The following is a 25,000-nucleotide window of genomic DNA, read 5'->3' on the forward strand; positions in this document are numbered from 1 at the left end:
CAAGTCATAGGAAGGTGGAAATACAGAAGCAGGCAGGGAGTTCCAGAGTTTACCAGAGAAAGGGATGAATGATTGAGAATACTTGTTAACTCTTGCTTTAGAGAAGTGGACAGAATAGGGGTGAGAGAAAGAAGAAAATCTTGTGCAGTGAGGCCATGGAAGGAGGGGAGGCATGCAGTTAGCAAGATCAGAAGAGCAGTTAGCATGAAAATAGCGGTAGAAGACAGCTAGATATGCAACATTGCGGCGGTGAGAGAGAGGCTGAAGACAGTCAGTTATGTTTGTGTGTGTGTGTGTGTGTGTGTGTGTGTGTGTGTGTGTGTGTGTGTGTGTGTGTGTGTGTGTGTGTGTGCGCTGATGCAGCTGAGAAGGTTGCCTTATGATAATTATTGACAAATGAAGGTAATGGATGCGCATGTCATTACTACTTTTTAAATGTGTGTGTATGTGTGTGTGTTATGTACACACACACACACACACACACACACACACACACACACACACACACACACACACACACACAAAGAGAAGTAATAGACACGCATCCTTTACCTTCATTCATCAATAATTGTCATAAGACGACCTTCCCAGCTGCATCATTACACACACACACACACACACACACACACACACACACACACACTTACACACCACGTAGTGTAGTGGTTAGCACGCTCGGCTCACAACCAAGAAGGCCCAGGTTCGAATCCCGGGCACGGTGAGGCAGATGGACAAGCCTCTTAATGTGTAGCCCCAGTTCACCTAGCTGCAATGAGGTACAGGATGTAACCCGAGGTGATGTGGCTTCGCTGCCCCGGTGTGTGGTGTGTCATTGGCCTCAGTCCTACCCAAAGATCAGTCACCATGAGCTCTGAGCTCTTACACACACACACACACACACACACACACACACACACACACACACACACACACACACACACACACACACACACACACAGAGAGAGAGAGAGAGAGAGAGAGAGAGAGAGAGAGAGTGAGAGAGAGAGAGAGAGAGAGAGAGAGAGAGAGAGAGAGAGAGAGAGAGAGAGAGAGAGAGAGAGAGAGAGAGAGAGAGAGAGAGAGCAAAATGGCAATGAATGAAACAGGGAGGAGGGGGAACTGTGTGCGAATGAAAACATCATCTACGTGAAACATTTGATTGATTATAAAGCACATGTGCATCATATATAGTCATGAATGTGGAGGAACAGCAGAGTGAGTGATCAACCACAGAAAGGAGAGAGTCGGACATGCGGAGAGAATGGAAGGGGAACAATTTGAGAAGATAAGCATGCAAATACATAAATATAAGGTGGAATAGCAGTGTTTGGTGGGAAGATGAAAGAGAGATGCCTGTTTATGAAGCAAAATGGTTGTGCAAGAGAGGAAAGATTGGAAAACCATTCCCACCAAAGCCAACAGACCTTACACCATATTTTTACAAACCACAGCATCTCTATTCATCCATTCTGTGTGTCTTCTATTTTTTTCTCCATGCTTACTCTGTTGTGGGTCTCTGGACTGGAGTACATCAGAGAAAGTTGACACAGACTTGTATATAAGAGGATGTTGTCTGTAACTAATGCTATGGGGACATATTGCAAGTCTGTGGGATGTAGTGAATGAATAAGTGTGTCCTCTATAGCATACTTAAAAACCACACACACACACACACACACACACACACACACACACACACACACACACACACACACACACACACACACACACACACACACACACACACACACACACACACACACACACACGCACGCACGCATGCACCCACCCACACACCCACACACACACCCACACACACACCCACACACACACCCACACCCACACACACACACACACACACACACACACACACACACACACACACACACACACACACACACACACACACACACACACACACACACACTATTTCCTAACCCTTGCCTGAAACAAATTAAAAACTTTTATCCTTCTCCAATCACATTTTAATTTTCTACTTACAGTCACAATCCCACAGTATATGTAGTTAATTTCAACTTTACTTTCAGGTTACCTTCTTGTTGATGTGCAATCTTGCTATGTGGGCGATGAACACCTCTGAGACATCACGAGCAGATGCCCATCCAGCACAGCTCAACTTGTATGGAATCTGGACCTGGACCATCATATCAATGCCACTGCCTTTGATATGTGTTTGATATGGCTTCTATTGCTTTCAAGTGACCATCTGCCTCTGTGAAATATGGAAGATCTTACAAGCTCAAGCATGAGTATTAAGCAAGTTATAGGAATGCTAGTATGAGTGTGGTGTGTCTGAATTAGCTGTCAGAGTATTGTAAATATTATTACTTAGTCTTCCCAGTTATGAAATTAAGAACAGTTGTGAAGTTTGCTTTAAAACCCTTCATTAACTTTGCCACAAAAACACTTTTACATGTTATCAAAAGTGTGTAACTGTTATGATGTGTGCATATATATCATTACTACAGAAGAATCTGGAATTTCCCCTCAGATTACTTTAATGAATGAAGCTTGAGTTCACAGATGTGTGGTTTGTCAATTTCACCTGTATTCTCTCCTCTATGGCAGTCTGTTCTGGCAAAGTTTCATTTGTCAAAAGCATTACAGTTTGTAAATGATGTGTCTTCATATGCCTTCACTAGCAATTATGAATTACATTGTGGTCATGGGTTTTGTTCTTTTAATACAGTTGCCTCAAGATATTCTGAGCTTTACAATGCTGTCTTTAGTACACTGCAAGAAAATACAGAAATTTCATGTGGCAACATTTATTTTTAAAACATTATTTATTACTTTTAAAAATAGCAATGTGGGGCTTCCTTAATGCAAATAGTCTTGCCCCAAAAAACTTGTGATGTCAAACACTAACTTCTCTTAACACAGCACAACCAAAACCACTCAAAATTATACATTAATTTTTTTTATAGAGCAACATGTGTGGAAAGTGCTACCAGAAATATTTGCATAACAAATATTTGGTTCTGGACCTTAGCACTTATACAGTACTGCACTAACTTACACACAAGGTTAATTAATGATGTAATACTCAGGTGAAGCTGGATTTTCAAAAGACTGATCAATATTTTTTCCCAGATGTCATTTTTATGCAGCTGACTGAAGGAGAAAACACTGCAAAGCTCACAGTATTCTTCTTAAATCTTACTAAAATGTATGCGCATCACTTTCTGATTTCACCCCAATGGCACACAAACCAAAATTCATGGGTATGGAGATGGCTGGACTACTTCCTGTGGCCACCCCTGTTATATCTTAATTTCCCACTGTCTTTCCTGTGTGCTGGTTAAGCTACTCACTGCTGAAGTCCCTGGAAACTAGGTAGAATAATTTAGAATGACATGGTTAAGTTAATGCTGATAAAATCTCATTTGTAATATTCAGGAAGATTGAATTATTCTTCCTCTGTTGAAGCAAATGATATAACATTGACTAGAAGCTTTCACAATATTTATAAGCTTTCTTGTATCAGAGATCTTTTGAAAATCCAACCATTAATTTGTAAATACTTGTATAGTGTAGCTGGCATGAGGGTTGCAGTCTTCATTATTTACTAGTGGACAAGCAACAAGTGATGGTGTGGCTCTGAGCCACTGTAGTAGGGATGTTATGGTCAAACCTCCATACATTACTGTCTCTATCCAGTATGAGACCGGTGTTCAAGAAGCACAAGCATGTGCTGAATAACAAGAAGCCGGCGTGGCTCAAGAGGAAGAGTGAGTAGGACGAGAAAAAACAGAACAAATAAATCCCCTACACGTGTTGTCTCCATTGACACAAGCCATGAAAAGCTTGTCCATCTCTGAGTGCTAAGGAGCAGTGTGTTCAACTGATGATGTGGAAACTTGAGACAGCCAATCATTTAATGGACTTTAGTAGGTTTTGTCACCAGTCTTCTGTGTGTCACTCACTACATTTTGAAATTTTTACTTGTTCTATTTAATTTTGTGTGTATGTACACAATGTTTATGGTCAATAAACTATTTATAAAAACTATTTATCTGTGTAAGATAAAAGCAGTTATTATTATTATTATTATTATTATTATTATTATTATTATTATTATTATTATTATTATTATTATTATTATTACATATTTTCCTTGTATTTAAATATTATTATTATTATTATTATTATTATTATTATTATTATTATTACATTTTCCTTGTATTTAAATATTATTATTATTATTATTATTATTATTATTACATATTTTCCTTGTATTTAAATATTATTATTATTATTATTATTATTATTATTATTATTATTATTATTACATATTTTCCTTGTATTTAAATATTATTATTATTATTATTATTATTATTATTATTATTATTATTATTATTACATATTTTCCTTGTATTTAAATATTATTATTATTATTATTATTATTGTTATTATTATTATTATCATGCATTTTCTTGTATATAAATAAAATACTGTAACTGATTTTTTTTTTTTTTATCCATTTAGACACTCTCTCTCTCTCTCTCTCTCTCTCTCTCTCTCTCTCTCTCTCTCTCTCTCTCTCTCTCTCTCTCTCTCTCTCTCTCACTCGAATAAAATGACTGGTGAGGAACTCATTAAAGTGCTAAAAATTCCATTAAACTACGAGAAATAAGACGAATAATTATTATTTACCTAATAACACAAACAAGGAATAATAAACAAAACTTAAGCCAGAAAACACGAAAAGATAAAACTATCATATCAAGAAATACGTAGTTTTAAAAAATCATGAATATCAAATAAATAGCTCACATATAATCAATAAACACGTAAGGAACAGTAAATAAACAATTAAGCCCCTTCATTGCAAGGGCCAGAGTCGGAAAGTAAAAAAAAAAAAAAAAAAAAAAAAAAAAAAAAAAAAAACTAAAGTACCGAGACTAAAACATAGGGAATTAGACAAATGACAATTAATAAGCACATAAGGAATAATGAATAAACAAAAATTAAGCCAGGAAGACTATTATAATTATTGCAAGGAGATAGAGATAAATATGTACGTGTATGTGAATTCGAGGTTAAAATGCTCAAATCTAGCCAATAGCACGACAATAGCAGGACATAAGTGAAGGTGTTCCTCAAGGCAGGGAAGGTGGGGGGAGGGGGGGTTGGCTATAAACTATTGGGGGGATAACAGTTCCAATGACTATTAAGTAATGACGCATCCAGTTTGGCGTGTGTGTATTTTTCGCGTTGTGATAATTTAAAGGTTTTCTCGCGTTTTTATTTTGATTTATTGATTTATTTTATTTATTTATTCATTTATTTTGGCAGGTGTTATATTTGTTGAGTGTTTTAAGTATAACTGAGGCTCATTGCATCAAAACTCCATCCATAACCTTCGTGGGACGGTTCAATTTGGCAAGGTTTTTTTTTCGCATTTTGGATTTCGTAGTAAATTATGCATTTTCTCATATTTTTCTTTGCTGGTATTGTTTTCATTAAATTACTATAAGATTACTGTGTGTACTTGCTTAAATATTATTGCTTCTTTATATTAGATATCGTATTAAGAGAGAGAGAGAGAGAGAGAGAGAGAGAGAGAGAGAGAGAGAGAGAGAGAGAGAGAGAGAGTTAATCTACTGCTTGATAGCTATCATTTACTTCTCATTCCCTGAGTGAATCTGCTTAAATGCCACATTAATAAGACCTAAATTGCGTTTAGGAAAGTGTACAACAGGCAGAAGTACAAGTAACATGTTATTTTGCGTTCAGAAAGACGAAATGAATAGTAAATCAACTTACGGGGTCATAACAATTACACCACCAGATAATTCACAGCTAAAAGCAACAAATACATGAATAATCCTGTAGAACTCCCTTCGACTCCATATACGACTGGAAAGTTGGGGCGCCTTTCCCCCCACCCTCCACTACCACGCCTTCTTTTCTTAATCAGCCAGTCAAGCAATAAATCAATCCCTTCGTGAATCATACCCATTTCCAGGTGTCACCCCCACCCCTAGATCTCTCATTCTGTCACGTATGAACAAGTACAAAGGGCAAGCCAGCTGTCTCTTTTAATATTCTTGCCTGAAATAAGATTACAAATGAGGGTCTATTAATCATCCATTAAATAATCCATTTTTATTGCTTTCTCATTCTTCTTCCTCTGTGTATTGTTAAATTGGATGGTTATATCATTGTCCCTTCCTGTGTTTTAGTGTGCCATTACCTGTCCTCTCTTCCAGCCGATATTTAGTTTGTACTAAAATAGACTGGCATAACTTTACAATTTATACACAAATAACAACATAAACCAATAATGCATTGATATTATGCATGATAGGAGTGGACATTTCCACTCTACATCATTAATGAATGCATGATGAGACGCACACTATTACAAAGCTAAAGAGTTCAATACAAACACTCAATAACAATTTCAATAACTTTATTAAAAATAGCAATCTTTATAAATCATGAAACCAGAAAACTTTAAGAACCTGGGGCTATAATATCAAATGCACAATAATGCAAACACTTTTTACACACACACACACACACACACTCTTTAATGATATTTCTTAATATACAGTATAATTCCAAACAGAGAGAGAGAGAGAGAGAGAGAGAGAGAGAGAGAGGGAGAGAGAGAGAGAGAGAGAGAGAGAGAGAGAGAGAGAGAGAGAGAGAGAGAGAGAGAGAGAGAGAGAGAGAGAGAGAGAGAGAGAGAGAGAGAGAGAGAGAGAGAGAGAGAGAGAGAGAGAGAGAGAGAGAGAGAGAGAGAGAGAGAGAGAGAGAGAGAGAGAGAGAGAGAGAGAGAGAGAGAGAGAGAGAGAGAGAGAGAGAGAGAGAGAGAGACTCAAATTCCACCTTCTGAAATGATTGGGTTAGGTTACCTTAGGCTGTGTCTGTAGTAAGGGACCACATCTGTACATGAGGTCTGATCACTGCCAGATATAACTAATATTTCTTCAACACTTTCATGAACAGCAGTGAAAGAGAAAACATTAAGAGGAGGAGGAGGAGGAGGAGGAGGAGGAATAAGACATACAAGGAAACAGGAATAATAGAAGGAAGACAAGGAGGAGGAGGAGGAGGAGGAGGAGGAGGAGGAGGAGGAGGAGGAGGAGGAGGAGGAGGAGGAGGAGGAGGAGGAGGAGCTGCTCATAGGACTGTGTAGATACAAATGAAAGGAAGAATAAGGCTGTGGCTGTGGATGACTTCATTTAGTTTGGCAAGCTAGATTAAGACCAGCAGTGTGGAGGATACAAAACAAACAAACACTCACACACACACACACACACACACACACACACACACACACACACACACACACACACACACACACACACACACACACACACACACACCCTAACCTGTATATACAAAGACAGTGGGCAGGCTTCACACACTGCCTTTAACAATCAGCATCTCTCTCTCTCCTGGAAGTTAAATTTATCAAAAAACTCAAAGAAATCTTGGTAGAGACTTCAGTGAATCTGTGCTCCTGATGGTGGTGGTGGTGGTGGTGGCAGTGGTGATGGTGGTGGTACTTGGAACACTGGCTCTCTTGTCCCCTCATCCACATTCTGAGAGAGAGAGATAGAGATGGTTAGATTAGGTAGGTACTTAGTTACATAGATTGAGATAGAGAGATAGATAAATGGTTAAACAAAGTTAAATAGACTGAGAGATAGATGGTTAGATTAGGTAAACAGATAGACATTGAGACAAGCAGAGATAGGCCTAGTTAGGTTAGGTCCAGCAGATACTTAGATAAATGGGTAAACTGAGAGATTAATAGATAAAATAACAGACAGATAAATAAGCAGAGCCTGCAAAACTATCACTAATATTATGAAAAAAAACCCTTGAACACCCTAAGGCCGGGCGCACATTGAGACGCAGGCAACACAGGCGACACAGCACAGAGCAGGGCAGAAAACTGCATCTCACCGGTTTAAACCTAAGCACACATATTGACACGCAGGACAGCACAGCACAGATGCAGACCTGTGCCGGCCAGCGCGACGCAGTCGTTCGAACGCAGTTTCCTGTGCCACGTGCGGCGCAGCTTGATAGCAACTTGCTCTTTAGTACTCACAATGTCGTCCACAGAGCAACTCATAGAGGCTGTTCGCCATCAAAGAGTGCTGTATGACACTAGTCATCCTGATTATATGAGAGGAACTTATAAGAACGAGTTATGGGCAAATTCTCCATGTGTTTTCCTCTTCTCCAAGTATTCACTCCTCCACACTGACCTCTTTGCTCTACAAATGTCATATAATAACATTACTTTCTCCAACTCGTTTTCTGAGTCGGAATCGGAACTAAGGTTTCCAAAGTAATTTTTGGCAACAGCCATGATCAACACTACCGCACAGGACGACAGCCTGCTTCTCAATGTGCGCACCACGCCTGTGCTGCGCTGTGCTGCCCTGCCCTGCCCTGCCCTGCGTCTGCCCTGCTCTGTGCTGCCCTGCGTCTCAATGTGCGCCTTGCCTAACAATTAAAAAATCATTAAAATACCAGAAATGAGGCAATTAGGCATTCAACAAACAAATTCTTCTATCTGTCTATGTCTAAACTTTGTAAAAATTAAAAAAATGACTTTAAATGTGTGTGGCCAGCTGTAGTAGTAGTAGTAGTAGTAGTAGTAGTAGTAGTAGTAGTAGTAGTAGTAGTAGTAGTAGTAGTAGTAGTAGTAGCCTTTCCACTAGGGGTTGAGAGAGCTATTAAGTGAAAGATAGGTGTCTGACTTACCTGATGTCACCTGGAGGGCTATTAAGGGCAGGAACACAGGAGGGCAGGTGTTCACAAGGCAGGTCAACACCACCAGTGTGAGGGGAAGTGTTTGGTGAGCCATACTGATGCTGCATTTGATTCCTGTGATGACCTGGGGGTGGGAAGCAGGTGGGAGGGGTGAGTGAGTGAGTGAAATCTGTCACTGTATACACACTGGGTATACAGTGAAGGTAGGACTCACTCATTGATGAATAACTGTGTGACTGAGTGACTGACTGACTGAATGACTGAGTGACATATCATATCCAAGATTGAAACTGTTATTGTCACACATAAAGGGAAGACTGAAGTTTAAAGATGCAAAGTAACTGTATTTAACATTGGCTGACATAGTGGAATAATACATTAGTGGAGAAAAATAGTGGATTCAGCAGGAGGAATAATATAAATAGACCAGACCAGCAGGAATAATATAAATATAGACAGTTGACCAGACAAATAGACAGTAATTACCTGCGGGTCGATGGCAGCCTGCAGTCATCACCGCTAATCCTTCCTGCATTTCTGAAGCTTGGCCGACTCAAATTCCACCTTCTGAAATGATTGGGTTAGGTTACCTTAGGCTGTGTCTGTAGTAAGGGACCACACCTGTACATGAGGTCTGATCACTGCCAGATATAAATAATATTTCTTCAACACTTTCATGAACAGCAGTGAAAGAGAAAACATTAAGAGGAGGAGGAGGAGGAGGAGGAGGAGGAATAAGACATACAAGGAAACAGGAATAATAGAAGGAAGACAAGGAGGAGGAGGAGGAGGAGGAGGAGGAGGAGGAGGAGGAGGAGGAGGAGGAGGAGGAGGAGGAGGAGGAGGAGGAGGAGGAGGAGGAGGAGGAGGAGGAGGAGGAGCTGCTCATAGGACTGTGTAGATACAAATGAAAGGAAGAATAAGGCTGTGGCTGTGGATGACTTCATTTAGTTTGGCAAGCTAGATTAAGACCAGCAGTGTGGAGGATACAAAACAAACAAACACTCACACACACACACACACACACACACACACACACACACACACACACACACACACACACACACACACACACACACACACACACCCTAACCTGTATATACAAAGACAGTGGGCAGGCTTCACACACTGCCTTTAACAATCAGCATCTCTCTCTCTCCTGGAGAGAGAGAGATCTGAATACATATGAAGGATCTGAATACATATGAGAGGGCATCAAATGTCAGGTTAAATCCTTCACTTCATATACAGAGCTTAAACCCATTTATTTATCTTTTTTTTTTTTCAATGCCTGCCCAAACTGAGATGCATCTTATAACCCCATATGTCTTATAAACTGTCAAATACAGTATTTTCTATTTTACAGTATTTTATCTTGTTCCAACAGGAAAATACTAATTTTACAGTATTTTATCTTGTTCCAACTGGAAAATACTAATTTTTTTGTCATTTTATATGCTAATGATGAAGTGCTTCAATGGCTGTCCTTCATCAATATCCTATGGTCACCTCCTCTCTCCAAACTAACCAACAAGAACTCATGCACTATACTTGGTTTGTGTAGTAACAAGAATTGTGGGAGCTGATCACAACACACTATGACCACTGACTACTTAAATGTGTATTCATTCACATAAACTATACTATATCTTAATTAATTGACTATCCATGCACAAAAACATAAAAAATAAATAAACAAATAAGTAAATAAACAGAAAAAGATTACTTTGTTATGCAACTCCATGGTTTCATATAAATTTCCCAGAGTAAAAGCAAGCATGACACACTCAGTATAATAGCATGTATATTACACTTACTACTTCCAAACTGCCCCAACATGTGCATGGGAAAGGCCACATCTGGCATGCTCACCTGACAACACAGTAGGAGCCAATGTACCCAAAAGCATTGACTGTCAGGAAACAAACTGATGTTAAGTAGTTCTTCAAGAGCTTTTTTTCCATACTTCATACTTATTTTCCGAGCATTCACAAGACCGGTTAGCTGCAGGCAAACAAATGCAAGTCATTAATATTACAAAGATAAACCTCAAAATACAAAGTGTCATTCCCAATTCAAAAGAAAAAGGAAAGAAAAGGAGAAATAAAGAAAGCAAGCAAGTAAAATTATTAACTCCTGATCAAAGTCTTCCTTCCACCTTTGAAGCCAGAAAGCAAAATCATATTCCCCTTCACCTCACACTCTACTTACACCAGATCTATCATGGCATAAGGTAATTGATATGAAAAGTTCTATGCATAGCTATAATCCATTTTCACCTCTTTTTACCAATATAGTAACAGTAATCTTTAACATTTTGTCACCTAATGACACCATCACACACATTTTCAGTAACTAGATAATTCTAATGAGCCAAAATAAAATTACAGTAGATGCAATGCAATATTTTATCGCAATCACCCCTTTACTGCCAAGTGTTACCTTTTTAAATTATATTCTAAACTTCCATCAAGCTTAGGAAGCCAGTGCAGTTGCCAGAACAGTTTACTAGACACAATGAGGATAGTATCCCTCTAACATAAAAAAAAAAAAAAAGGTCACATACCAAGTACACCACACCATAGATTTTGATGCTTTCAATGAACCCAATGATACAGATTTCAAAGGAGGCTGAGGAGCACGAGTGTTTCCAGCAGTGGCCGAGCTCATAGCAGGAGTATGGCAGGATCTTGCTGAAGCTCCCCATCCTGCTGTTGTTACCACTACTGCTCCTGCTGGTACCTGTCTCTCCTCACTACCTAAAGGGCAACACCTGAAAAGGGAACATAAGCATGGGTGTGCTGTCAATCCTCCTGTCTAAGTACTAACTTGTGCAAGCAATCTATTGAGGTGTTGAAACAACTCCCACAGGAAGCATATGAAAAACAAATACACAGGCACCAGATCACAAGACAATACTATTCAGTTAACAATGAAGTATGTATGCTGTAAATTTCTTATGTACGTTAAACTGCAGATATCCAGACTGAGAATGCCTCAAGTACCTTGTGATAAATAAAGCTCAACACATCATCAAATAAGTCACCAGCATCAAGGCAGTTTTTTGTTCAAGCAAGTCAGTTCTTAGAATCCCACAAAAGCAACTGTCAAGATCTGCAGATACACTTAAACTATCAGATGCATCAATGGTGATGCAGCAAAACCAGTCTCATCACATAAAAAATATAAAAAAATCAAAGATGTATGTTGGAGTCATCATAGATATCACAGAGAGGATATCATCTCAAGTAGAGCAGTGTCACATCATCTTAATCCTTATCACAGGCAAAATAGTTGATAAGATATTTCATGAGCTCAGTGATAAACACTATACTCAGTAATCTGATAATGAAACTGTAAGATGTTCTTTAAAGAGGAAAAGAATGCTTATTAAAAAGAATCCCAAAAAATATATTGGCTCCTGACAGACGCTATGGTCCCAATACCTAAAACGAGAGAGAGAGAGAGAGAGAGATAGAGAGAGAGAGAGAGAGAGAGAGAGAGAGAGAGAGATGAGAGAGAGAGAGAGAGAGAGAGAGAGAGAGAGAGAGAGAGAGAGAGAGAGAGAGAGAGAGAGAGAGAGAGAGAGAGAGAGAGAATGATAGGCAACAAATTCATCCAAGTAGACATGGCAAAAACTGTAGATTTTTCCTACTTAATAAGCTTCATGGGCAGACAAATTCATCTGCATGGTCAGTTAAAGGATAAGTAAATCTGTGCACTGACATAAATCTGCAATGTTGTTTCTGTAAGGCTGAGCTGTACATTACCAGTTTACTTTCTACCCTCATGAGAATTGGTTCACATTCTCTCACGTTCTCAGGATCTGATCGATTCAATTAATACATGGAGTCAATGTGACCCGGGTCTTATCATCCTGCACTGATCACATCAAGAATGGCATGACACGTTACAAAAGGAGGCACTGCACAAGCATTACATTTATGCCCCTACATCATAACTGCCTCTAACCAATACTAGCGAGTTGAACCTACAGCAGCTCAAAGGTCACGGTACGTGACTCTTCACTCAATGAAACATTGTAGTCACTCTTGCTAAAGCAGAGATTGACTGACCAGAAATGTCAGGTCACTGCAAGCTGGTTTCAAAGCAGAAAGATGAAAATCTCATAATAATGAGAAGGATGCTGTAATACTTCTATAAGGTGATTCCAAAAGCTTGATCACTGATGAGAAGTGTATTGCCATACATCACAACCTGTGGCTCACCCCAGGCCCTATGATGAGTGTACTGGATAAAACAGCTCAAGACAGCCACAACTTCCATTGCCACATGTTCATTCCCATACATGTGCAATTTTTAACCTACTATACAGTACTGCAATTAATTTCTATACCTATTGTGTTGTTGCAATGTTTAAGATTTTTACAGTATGAAGGCATCATTCTCAGTCTGTGAAGTGGCAACTGTCAACAGCAGCAAGCCATCGTCTCTAAAAGTTTAAGCATTTCTATACTAAAGACAACACAAGCCAAGAACCGCTTCACCCTATTTACACAGCTATACAGACAAGAAAGTCAAGGCTCTCACGTGGCACTTGACTTTGTTTACAAATGCTTTCACTGTTGCAGGAGACACCCGACTGCTGTTGACAGATGCCACCTTGCCACCTCAGACTATCAGCTGACGCCACAAAATCAGTCACATCACCGCACTGAGGGAGATAAACAAACCAGCACCTGAGAGCTTGTCATCACTCAGTACTAAGTCTGTTTTGTCTGCCGCAGGGCTCGTCTTGACGTGTACAAGTATAAATAGAGGATGACTGGCAAATGACAAACCATAACTGTCCACGGGGGCGAGTTGTGTGTGGAAATGAGGTAACGTGTGTTGTGTTGCTTAATATAAAGTGTACGTATCCCACAGTACTCTCCACAACCACCAGCCCCATTCCGATAGTAATGACCTCAATCCTACCAACCACCACCCATTTCTCAATATGCATAACCCACACCAGTCCATTACTACTACATCACTAGAAAATTTAACCGTCTGTTTGTGTGTGCAGTGTTGCGTTATAGTGTCAATACCCCACACCACCCCCACTATAACCCACCATCACACCACGATCTCAATCCTACACACTACCACCCACTTAGTAAATAAACAACAATCGCCCATTACAATTACACCACTACAAGAATTACCGTGTGTGTGCAGTGGGCTTGGGGCCAAATGAGGTTTATCTGGGTGGCGGGGTACCTCAGCGCAATCATGAAGGCTGGCGGGGTAGATATCAGGTCGCTATCTGTAGTTTTAGTTCCCCTACACGTCCGTCTGTCTGATTGGCCGCTACTGCCCGCCAACCTTCCGCACTACGAGCCTAACAGTGGTTAAGTTCGTATAATTTTACTGTATATTATTATTATTATTATATTATTATTATTATTATTATTATTATTATTATTATTATTTCTCATGTCTCTGTGTCATACGAAATAGTATTTGTACTACTACTACTATTACCACTACTACTACTACTACTACTAGTAGTAGTAGTAGTAGTAGTAGTAGTAGTAGTAGTAGTAGTAGTAGTAGTAGTAGTAGCAGAAATACTGCATTTTGGTTTATCAAAGCGACAGATGCGTGGTTATGTAATGCAGTTCACTATTACCATCTGCTTCCTTTTATCAATATTGACCATATGATATCTGTCACAAATCAAAGGTCGCAGATAACGTGGTGCTTTATACTTCAAAGAAGACCCTGATATGCGATCACGTGAAAAAGGAACACCCCAACAGCAGGTTTGATCTACAAAATAAATAAATAAATAAATAAATAAAAGTCAATCCACAAATTTATGATGTTACGAAAGGCTTAAAACTGAAGATATGATGGAAGGTAGAGTGCACAGCGAGATGCGAACAATGAACAAAAATTATAGCGCACACACACACACACACACACACACACACATGACACACACACACACACATGACCATATATATATATATATATATATATATATATATATATATATATATATATATATATATATATATATATATACTATATATATATATATATATATATATATATATAAATATATATATATATATATATATATATATACCAGTGGAAGACATTAAATTTTGTGTAGGTGGTGGGTGAGCATGGTGGCTGCAGATGATAATAATGTTTATCTATATTTTGGTGTTTCACAAAGCTATTACTGGCTGTGTTGGCCTAGGTTAGGGTTGACTATGCTGGTCCGGGCAAAGCTACGAGGTCACACATTCTGAGGCGCACATCCATGATTCAACAGCTTGCATTATTACTTATATCACAGACTGAGTCACTTATTTGAGGTACTGAATCGCACATCATGAACTTATTCCATGCATCAGCCACTGAGAGCTATATTCTGAAACACCTCTGAGCTGCACCTCCATTACTTACAAAGTAATATTCCTCAAGTGTCAGGCTTGAATCATGTGTATCAAGGACCTGTGAATGTGTATAAGCATGTTAAGTCACAACTATTGTCTCAATGATGTTTGTGTATTTTCTATGGTAACTCTTCATTAGGATCTACACTAATCACAGCATTTACCTGCAGCTCTTCATGTGGCATCTTTACTCTTACCCACCTTGTAAATTTAGTGTTACTTTAAAATCAAACTTAAGACTGTAGTTTTCCTTTAGAAAATTAAGAAGGTACACATTTGTATGCAATCACATGGTCATCATTGCATATTACTTCTTATTATAGTCACAATCACCGCACACTTTTTCACACGTCTTGTAATTTTTTATACAACTGCCACAGATCCATTCATTCTTCAGGAAGTGGCTTCCTTGTGGCTACTGCCATATTAATGGAGATTGCCCTTCTGTCCTCCAGAGCTACACTATGATGATAAGGAAAAGCACATGCTGTTTTGCATCTGCTTTCTGCAATGTATAGAATTCTGCACTTATCAACATTAATTTTCAATATTAGCAGTTTTCCCATAGCACTTAAAAATACTTTTCCAAGTGTTAATTTTGCTTTTTGCATGACAACTTATTGGAAGCAGTGGAAGTGAAGTGTGATGGAAGAGATGGAAGAGTTGGGGGATGAGGTTATAAAGGAGAGAAAGGGAGAAGTGGAGGGGAAAGAAACAGATCCCTAGCTACACTTTTGTGTCCCCATCAATATATGTAGCTGCCCCTCCAATTCAGGTAGTCCAAAAGTGGCACTGCTGAGACATAATGCTTAAAAATAGAACAAGAGATAGATTTTCAGATAGCAATATTGCTTCACACAACAGCTACAAGAATTTGCTACATCTGAACTCACAAAGGAAAGAAGACAGCAGGGTTTGGCTCCTCACTTTTTTCCCACTGCAGCAGCCTGAGCCGCCTTCTTTGCCTTCACCATCTCAACAAGCTCCTGAAATGCCATCATGTGAGAATAAGACTTAAAAGTTACAATAACATCAGTGTCTACTGTGCACTATATAAAACCTTCACTACATACATACACACACACACACATATATAAAACCTTCACTACACACACACACACACACACACACACACACACACACACACACACACACACACACACACACACACACACACACACACACACACACACACACACACACACACACATAGCACTTACATCTCCATGCATTTATGGAGGGACCACAAAGATAAAAGCAGATCAAAAGATAAATGCATGAGAGAGAGAGAGAGAGAGAGAGAGAGAGAGAGAGAGAGAGAGAGAGAGAGAGAGAGAGAGAGAGAGAGAGAGAGAGAGAGAGAGAGAGAGAGAGAGAGAGAGAGAGAGAGAGAGAGAGAGAGAGAGAGAGAGAGAGAGAGAGAGAGAGAGAGAGAGAGAGAAAGAGTGTGTCACTCCATAAACAAGATAAACCTGATTTGTTTTCTCCACAATCTCACATACAGGGAATAGCAAGCAACACATCACCAGACACACAAACACACACACACACACACATATACAGACTTTATAGCGCCTCATGCAGTCTTTCTTAGTTCGGTTGGGGACACACTTGGCAATGCGGTCCCAGCGGTCAGGAGTAGAGACTGGATAGGTCTTGAGGGCTTGCTCCAGCAACCTCTGTTCCTCAGCTCCCCAAGCAGCAGTGTTCATCCCCAGCATCTCCTGTGGTGCTGCACAAAGGAAAGATCTAACATCAGCCTAAAAACATGTTTTTTCTTAAAATATCTTGGAATTGATTCACAGCTCAGCTGGTGATATTGCATAGAGCTAAAAGACAATTCACAGCAGTTACACAGAGAAGGGAGAAAGCTCTTGAGTTCATACAGAGAAGACTCATGGTAATAATTAATTAGTATAAAAAGAGAAATGAGAAATTACCCAAGCATCAACATGATATAAAACTACACAAAGATGCAAAAGAATGATCTGAATGTCAGCATAACAGCAAGAACTCACTGTCATATCTCTGGGAGGCTGTGGTGTCGCTGATCACCTGCCGAGCCTGTGCCTTCTCCATGCTGTGGTAGGCATTCTTGTTGGCTGCCTCCCTCATGTGCTTGTCTGAGTGTTGCAGCTCCTTGGCCTTATTGAGCACCTCCTTGGCCAGCCTGGTGATGCTGGTGGCTGTGTTGGTTGATATACTCTGCCACAACCTCCCACCTGCAGCATGGAGGGTTCAAAGAGTTCCTCTAAGTACAGCAATGCATAAAAACATAACCTAACATTAAGGGAGCTGCAAGAAGCCATCCTTGTATGAAACATATCTACCTATATCCACCTATCATTCCCATCCATAAATTTGTCTAATCCTTTAATGCTCCCCAATGACTCAGCACTAACAACCTGATTACTGAGTCCATTCCATTCATCTACTACTCCATCTGAGGACCAATTTCTTCCTCTCTAACTATTTTCAAGCTTGAACCCATTGTGTCTTGTTCTATCCTAATTATGATCCTGAGAATTTTATAAATGTCACCTTTGTTATATTCCCTATACCACGTGAAGACCTAAATGGTGTGTATGTAGAGAACAGTAGTAGGGATCAGATAACAACCTTGATATTAGTCATTTTAAAACACACATGGAAACACAAGAATAAGGCAATATATCAATCAAATAAAATATTAAAGCTTAAAAAACCCATCTATTTATATACTAGGCCAGCAATCTCACATCAGCTGGCCCAGACAAGGCACCACACACACACACACACACACACACACACACACACACACACACACACACACACATGCACACCACTTAGTGTCAGCATGCTCGGCTCACAACCGAGAAGGCATGGGTTCAAGTCCTGGGAGAATCTCTTCATGTGTAGCCCCTGTTCACCTAGCAGCAAGTAAGTACAGGATGTAACCTGAAGGGTTATGGCCTCACTGTCCCAGTGTGCGGTGTGTGAATGGTCTCAGTCCTACCCAAAGATCAATCACTACAAGCTCTGACCTCTTTCCATATGGGGAACAGCTGGTTTGGTGACCAGCAGACGAATGTAGGTGAATGACACGTCATTCACACTCTTAGCCCTGTCAGCCCCAGTGGAAAGGGACAGCCTTGTGGACCACCAATAATAATAAGATATCAAAAAATATATAAAAAGAAGCAATTTACACACACACACACACACACACACACACATGAACCAGCTCACCTCTTTGTTGTGCCGGCAGGGAAGAGGTTGACGGCTTTGATGAGCAGCTGGAGGTCATCTTGATTCCAGACTTTGAGTGATGAACCTTCCCCTCCTCCTCCACCCCCTCCCCTTGCTGCCGCTGCTGCCACCTCCTCCCTCTCCTTTTTGATCCTGTTGCGCACCTCACTCACCTACAACAGAGAGAGAAGGCAAAGAAGTGTTACAGGGGGTCCTCAAGTTATGACAGAGTTCTGTTCCTATGCCATGTTATAAACTGATTTTCTGCATAGGTCAGAACCAGCATAAGTAAGCTACCTGCAGTATGTCAATCACTAATACTAATACTGTTGTACTGTAAAGTCATAGTCTAGGACATAAACACATAACTATTGTGCCTGTAAAAGAAACATATGAAGGACAAAAGTCAAGACTGTCATACACCAAGGACTCCTTGTACTAATCATAACTATCAGTGGAGAAATAGTCTGAAAGGTTTGACTATCCTAGGGAAAACAGGTCATACAGAATATCCAGATCATTTGGGGTGGATTGTTCTAATTTAGATTAGCTTGCTTTATGCTACTTTAGATTTAGCTAATCAGATAAGGTAATGTAACATGACTTAAATAGACCTAACATAGTTCATTTCAAAAGTGATGCAGATACCCATATGTCTGTTGGAGCAGCTTTTGGGTTCAAGGCTTAGGAAATTTTTTGATTTAAGAATGACAAAAATTATGCTTTTTTTTTTTTTTTATATATAAGCAACAATTACTGCTACTACTACTACTACTACTACTACTGTTGGCCCTCCACACTCACCTCCTGTGTCAAAAAATTACTACTGCTATTACTACTACTGTTGATCTCTCTCACTCACCTTTGTCAATTAACTACTACTACTACTGTTGATCCTCCCTCACCTCCTTCATGAGTACCTCCCACCCTTGCATCTTGTCCTGGGCCACTTGTGCTAGTTCCTTGTTGAGTTCCTCCAGGCGGGTCAGCTCCAGTGCCTCACACAGCAGCTCCACATCTGTCATGGTCTGCACTCGCTCCCCCTCCTCTGATGCAAAGTAACTGTTGTCCTTACAGAGAGTCCGCAGCATCTGGGAATAGAGGATACTATACTAATGATTTTCAGCCTCTCTGTTATTGCTGCAATGTTGCATATCTTGCTATCTTTTTACTGCTATTTTTTTCTAGTAAACTCTGGAACTCCCTGCCTGCTCCAGAAGATCCTCCTTCCTATAACTTGAACTCTTTAAAATGGCTGGTTCCAACTTTTCAAAACACTTATCCAACAATTCTGGATAATCCTTATGATCTTTCTTTTGGGACTAGCATCTCAGTGGACTTTCTTTCCCCTCTTTTTATTGCCCTTGACCAAAGATCTTGCATAAAAAATGTTACTGAAATATGTGAGGAAAGGGTGAAGAGAGAGTATGTGAAGTTCAGAGCAAAGAGGAAGGGAATACAAGGGCAGGACTAAATAGAGAAATCTGTTGCAGTTATGTCCTCATGGAGTATTTATCAAGAGGTGTCAAATAAAGATAGACAGATACAGAGATGTTCTTTATCACTGTCACCATCACATCTATGCAATGACAAAGAATGTGTGCTTTATTCTATTTCACGTTGCTTTTTAAAATTATTTACGTGAACAAAATACAGGCAATCATAATTTGTATATATATTTTTTTAGTTTCCAAATTAATTTACACATTTGAACACTAAATTTAATGCTCTTTCCATCTTTCTAATACAAATGCAGTCCTCTCAGCCCCTTATGAACAGGAACTGTATCAAAATCATTTAAAAAATGACATCAAAGAAAAAGGAAAAAAATATAAATCTGAAAGTATATAATGAATGAGAATATTTTAATGTGAAATGTTACAGAAGATGAAAGTGGGTAGAGTTTCATTTTTTAGTTTTTCTTTTTTTTTAGCAAATTTTGTAGCCTTAAAATGAATGATAAAAAAAAAAAATAAATAAAAAAAAAAGACTTGCCAGGTAGAATGATGGCTCCAGGCATGAGTCATGAGAACTATAGGGGCAGGTGACAGGAAGGGAGGACTGCGACGAGATGAAAGTGAAAGGGGAGAGGAAAGGAACAGGAGGAGGAAAGGATATAATGTAGTGGGCTTGCTTGCCATAGCCAGGGATCATTATTATTATTATTATTATTATTATTATTATTATTATTATTATTATTATCATCATCATTATTATTATTATTATTTATTTTTTTTATATATATATTGGAGGATCACTGGCCAAGGACAACAAAGACTGAAAAAAAAAAAAAAGAAGAAAGAGGCCCACTGAGGTGCTGGCTCCTGAACAGTCAAGTGTTAGTCAAACAAACAGGGTAAGTGCCTTGAAACCTCGCTCTTGAAAGAGTTCAAGTCATAGGAAGGTGGAAATACAGAAGCAGACAGGGAGTTCCAGAGTTTACCAGAGATAGGGATGAATGATTGAGAATAATGGTTAATTCTTGCATTAAAGAGGTAGACAGAATAGAGATGAAAGAAAGAAGAAAGACTTGTGCAGTGAGGCATGCAGTTAGCAAGATCAGAAGAGCAGTTGGCATGAAAATAGCAGTAGGAGGTAGCAAGAGATTCAACACTGCAGTGATGAAAAAGAGGCTGAAGACAGTCAGTTAGAACACACTAGAAAGAAAGTGCACCACGAAAATTCAATATATTTGTCAAGAGAATTTTTGATTATGTTAGCGATCACAGCAGTTTAAGCGTCAAAGACAAGTGTGTGGTAAGTTCTTACATGTCAAGCAGATTCTACCCTCCTCCTCACCTTCCTCTCTTTTTTGAATGCTTTCTTCAGCACCTCTCTTTCCTTCTTTTCTACCTCCTGTTTTGCTCTTTGCTCTGCCTCCTCTGCTTCTCTTTTCTTTCTCTCTGCTTCCTCAGCTTCCTGCCTTACCTGAAAACACCAAATTTACACATTAGCAAGACATATCATTCAAAAAAAAGACAACATAGCATGGTATTTCAAAATATATGGCATTTCCGAGCATAAGACATGAAAAATACAAATCAATGAGAAAAATGTGAAGCCTTGGTCTGTTGTAGAAATCAATGCATATATGTGTCCGAGAGTAGTTAGAGATTGGCCTGGTGCTAATACTGGAGATCACAATGTGCACTCACCCTCTCCTCCTCTTCTTGTTTTTGCCTGATTGCCTCTGCTTTAGCCTTTTTCTGAGCCAGTCTTCTTTCCTTGTCTTCTTCTTTAAATCTTAAAAAAATATATATATATATATATATATATATATATATATATATATATATATATATATATATATATATATATATATATATATATATATATATATATATATATATATATATATATATATATATATATATATATATATATATATATAATTCTTCATCTCTTTCCCTCTTTTTCTATAAACTTACCCATTCTTTAGCTACAGAAGTAGACAGCAAAAGCAGGAATTAATTTTTCCCTCATAAGGAGTCAGAAGTAAAACAAGAACAGCTTCTTTGCAATCTAAATCATCATAAACCCTTCCATCAAAATGAAATTTGAAGTATTATGTAACAACAGAAAAAAGTACTCCTTGTGATAAATATCTCTTGGGATAATGCACAAAATTTCAACTTTTATTGGGATACAACGAAAATACACGAAATCAGTAATAAGTAACGAAACATACTTGGCTATCCTTGGGTCACAGGCATATGCATTGTCAACTAGCCTGCGCAATCGACCCATCTCCTCCTTCCGACGCCTCGCTCGCTCTACCTTGTTCTGCTTCTCTATCCATCGACGCTCCTCCCGGCTGGCAAGATTGACTGATTTAAAGAAGGGAAGGCGACCACAACATTGCAGTCACATTGCACTGTTACAAAATATTCAAAGAAACTAAAATGACCAGTTAAAGCAATCAGAACAATGTCGGTGCCAGTTTTCCTTGCCATAAGTCTGGGTATTCTGTCTAGCCATATTAAATTTTCTTGTTATTTTTTCCAATGTCAAGTCTAGGCTTAAGTTTGGGCATTATTTCCTTATTCAATTAAAATTTTATTCAATGTTAATGTTTCAAGATACAAATTTCACCATTTTTGCTGCCTTTGGGAAGATAAAGCAAGGCTGGAGTGGAATACACATAACTCTAAAAAGACCAGACATACAAATAGTGAAGACTCACTCCTGTCCCTTCTCCTTTTCCTCCTCATCCAGATATGAAAACTCTCGCCAGGAATCAAAGTCGTACCAGAATCCATAGAAGCGATCAACCTGCACAGTGATGAAAATTAAGTCGGTTAACAATACAAAATAAACACTATTCATAAAGAAATCTTGAAATGATGTTTTATGTGTAAGTTACTGGACCCTCTATGCTGAGGAAAATTATAGTGTATGATATTTTAAACAAACTTTCAAAATTACTGGTCTATCTTTCCATCAACATAGCATATGATGATGGTAACTATAAAAAGTAAACTGTCACCAAATATCTACTTGCATTTCTGCTACTAGTAATCTCACTTCTAAAACAGTACAAGGGAGATTGATGTGACTGTACAGGCCAATCACTCTCTCCAGTTACTTAATCTGCTAATCTGGACTGACCTTTTGTTTGGTGTCATCAGGTTTGCCCAAGCCAGGAACGTGCTTGTGGGTGGACCAACGAGCATTGCACTCAAACACCCCTGTGAAAATCTGCAATGCAACACTGTGCCTTACAAAGATGTGGTGGAGACTGAAGAAGAGAGAGAGAGAGAGAGAGAGAGAGAGAGAGAGAGAGAGAGAGAGAGAGAGAGAGAGAGAGAGAGAGAGAGAGAGAGAGAGAGAGAGAGAGAGAGAGAGAGAGAGAGAGAGAGAGAGAGAGAGAGAGAGAGAGAGAGAGAGAGAGAGTTATATAATCTAATATATAGACCTGACATTACAATATGAGATGGAGTTAATCCCTTCAGTGATATGTAATCATCCACACCACTACAAGTAATGTATACAATCTTTATAACCACCTGCAAGAAAAAAGCGGTGAAAAGGAATAGATTTTTTGCAATTTCTAGCCAGTATAATGTTTGGAGATGGCTGTAGAATGTGAAGAATTGTCCCAGAGTGGTTAGTGGTAAAGAAAAGATGTACCAAATAGCAATGAATACTGAACTTTCAATTCTTTGTTGAGTCATTTTTCTTCCTAATAGGAGTTAGCGCTTGCCTTGTGTGCACATATATTTGACATTACAGTATGACATGGAGTTAAAAGACCTTTGAATTCTTTGTGGAATAAATTTTCTTCTTAGTGGGGATCAGCGCTTACCTGGAAGAAGTTTGCCTTATTGTGTGCACTGACAGCCGGCACCTCGTCATCAAACTCTGGGTCCACCGAGTCCCAGGAGCGTCGCTTGATGGGGTCCCCGAGAATCTCATAGGCTTTGGTGATGCAGGTGAAGTAGTCATCGTCATCCCTCACCTCCTCCCCAGCTGCTCGCCGCTTGTCTGGGTGGTGCCACAGAACCATCGTGCGGTCTGTGAGGAGTAACACAATGGACGGAAGTGCACACTAATGCTGCACTCTCATTCCTTTACCCAAGTGTTGGGTCATCCTGTTTTAAGCACGTACCAAAGGGAATGCTAATTATTATATTAGACTTACAGATATCTTAGCATAAAACCAATGATCAGAAAATATAATGTCTATCTATCTATCTATCTATATATCAGGTTGCCAATCCCACATGGGGTGGCCCAGACAAACCACCACACACTCTTACAAATATCATTCACACTCATAGCCATAGGGGCGCCAACTATTCTTCAGACACATTCTCTCTGCTCTTCTGTATGCACCACCTAGCTACAATTCAAGAGCTTGTTAAAGCTAACAGTTATGGGCATGGTTTCATAATTAATAGTAATTACTACAAACAACATGATGGCATTCCCTTTGGGTTCTACTTTAGCAAATGTATCCCAAATGATTGGTGTGAGCAAAACTTCAATAATTAGCCATGCAATGTCAATAGCAGGCAACAAACTGCCTGTGCCAGATGATTGACAAAAGTCAACTGACAATGCTCCTCGCTGTGGGCCACAGGAAGACACAGCTCGCCCACGCCCACTCACTGTCAGTGTGGCCACACTTATTTGGTACAATGCTCCCACTTTTCTCACCATTTATCACACTCACCTGCTTGCTCACAACCATTGCCAGTGTGGCCATAGTCATAGTCTCAAACCACCATACTACACCCCAGGAGCTTTGGTATAGCAAAGCCAACCACATACATCCATAGCAAGGCACAAATAAAATGTAGTTATTGAAAATATACAAATAAAATAAAAATACCAAGACTAAAAGGGCTGACACTGCAACTGAAAACTGGCACTATAAAAATACCTTCAAACAGCAGGTGCACTAAAACTTGGTACTCAGTACACTATACACTCTAGCTCCAGATGCCACCAGGACTTACACGCTCTTTTGATGTCATCATCAGAGGCCTTGTACCTGTGCTTTCGGAGTCCCAGTACTGCATAATGATCCTGGTCCTGAAAGGCAATGTTGTAGAAATGTATCAATATATAAAAGAAAGATACTAATCAAA

General features: G+C 39.2%; 1 protein-coding gene and 1 pseudogene across 6 annotated transcripts in view; one reads left to right on the forward strand and one right to left on the reverse strand.

Annotated features, from left to right (window-relative positions):
* The window catches only part of LOC135098660 (proton channel OtopLc-like), an 11,546-nt gene extending 7,566 nt beyond the window's left edge, over positions 1-3,980 (forward strand). For all 6 annotated transcript variants that reach the window (XM_064001047.1, XM_064001043.1, XM_064001048.1 and 3 more), the window contains one exon: positions 2,049-3,980. In XM_064001047.1, coding sequence (XP_063857117.1) covers positions 2,049-2,198 — 150 coding nt within the window. In that variant the 3' untranslated portion in view covers positions 2,199-3,980. The remainder of the gene's footprint in view (positions 1-2,048) is intronic.
* A 2,442-nt stretch (positions 3,981-6,422) lies between these two features.
* The window catches only part of LOC135098654 (dnaJ homolog subfamily C member 2-like), a 23,652-nt pseudogene continuing 5,074 nt past the window's right edge, over positions 6,423-25,000 (reverse strand).

The sequence above is a fragment of the Scylla paramamosain genome, unplaced genomic scaffold, assembly GCF_035594125.1.
Source record: "Scylla paramamosain isolate STU-SP2022 unplaced genomic scaffold, ASM3559412v1 Contig72, whole genome shotgun sequence".
Lineage (NCBI taxonomy): Eukaryota > Metazoa > Arthropoda > Malacostraca > Decapoda > Portunidae > Scylla > Scylla paramamosain.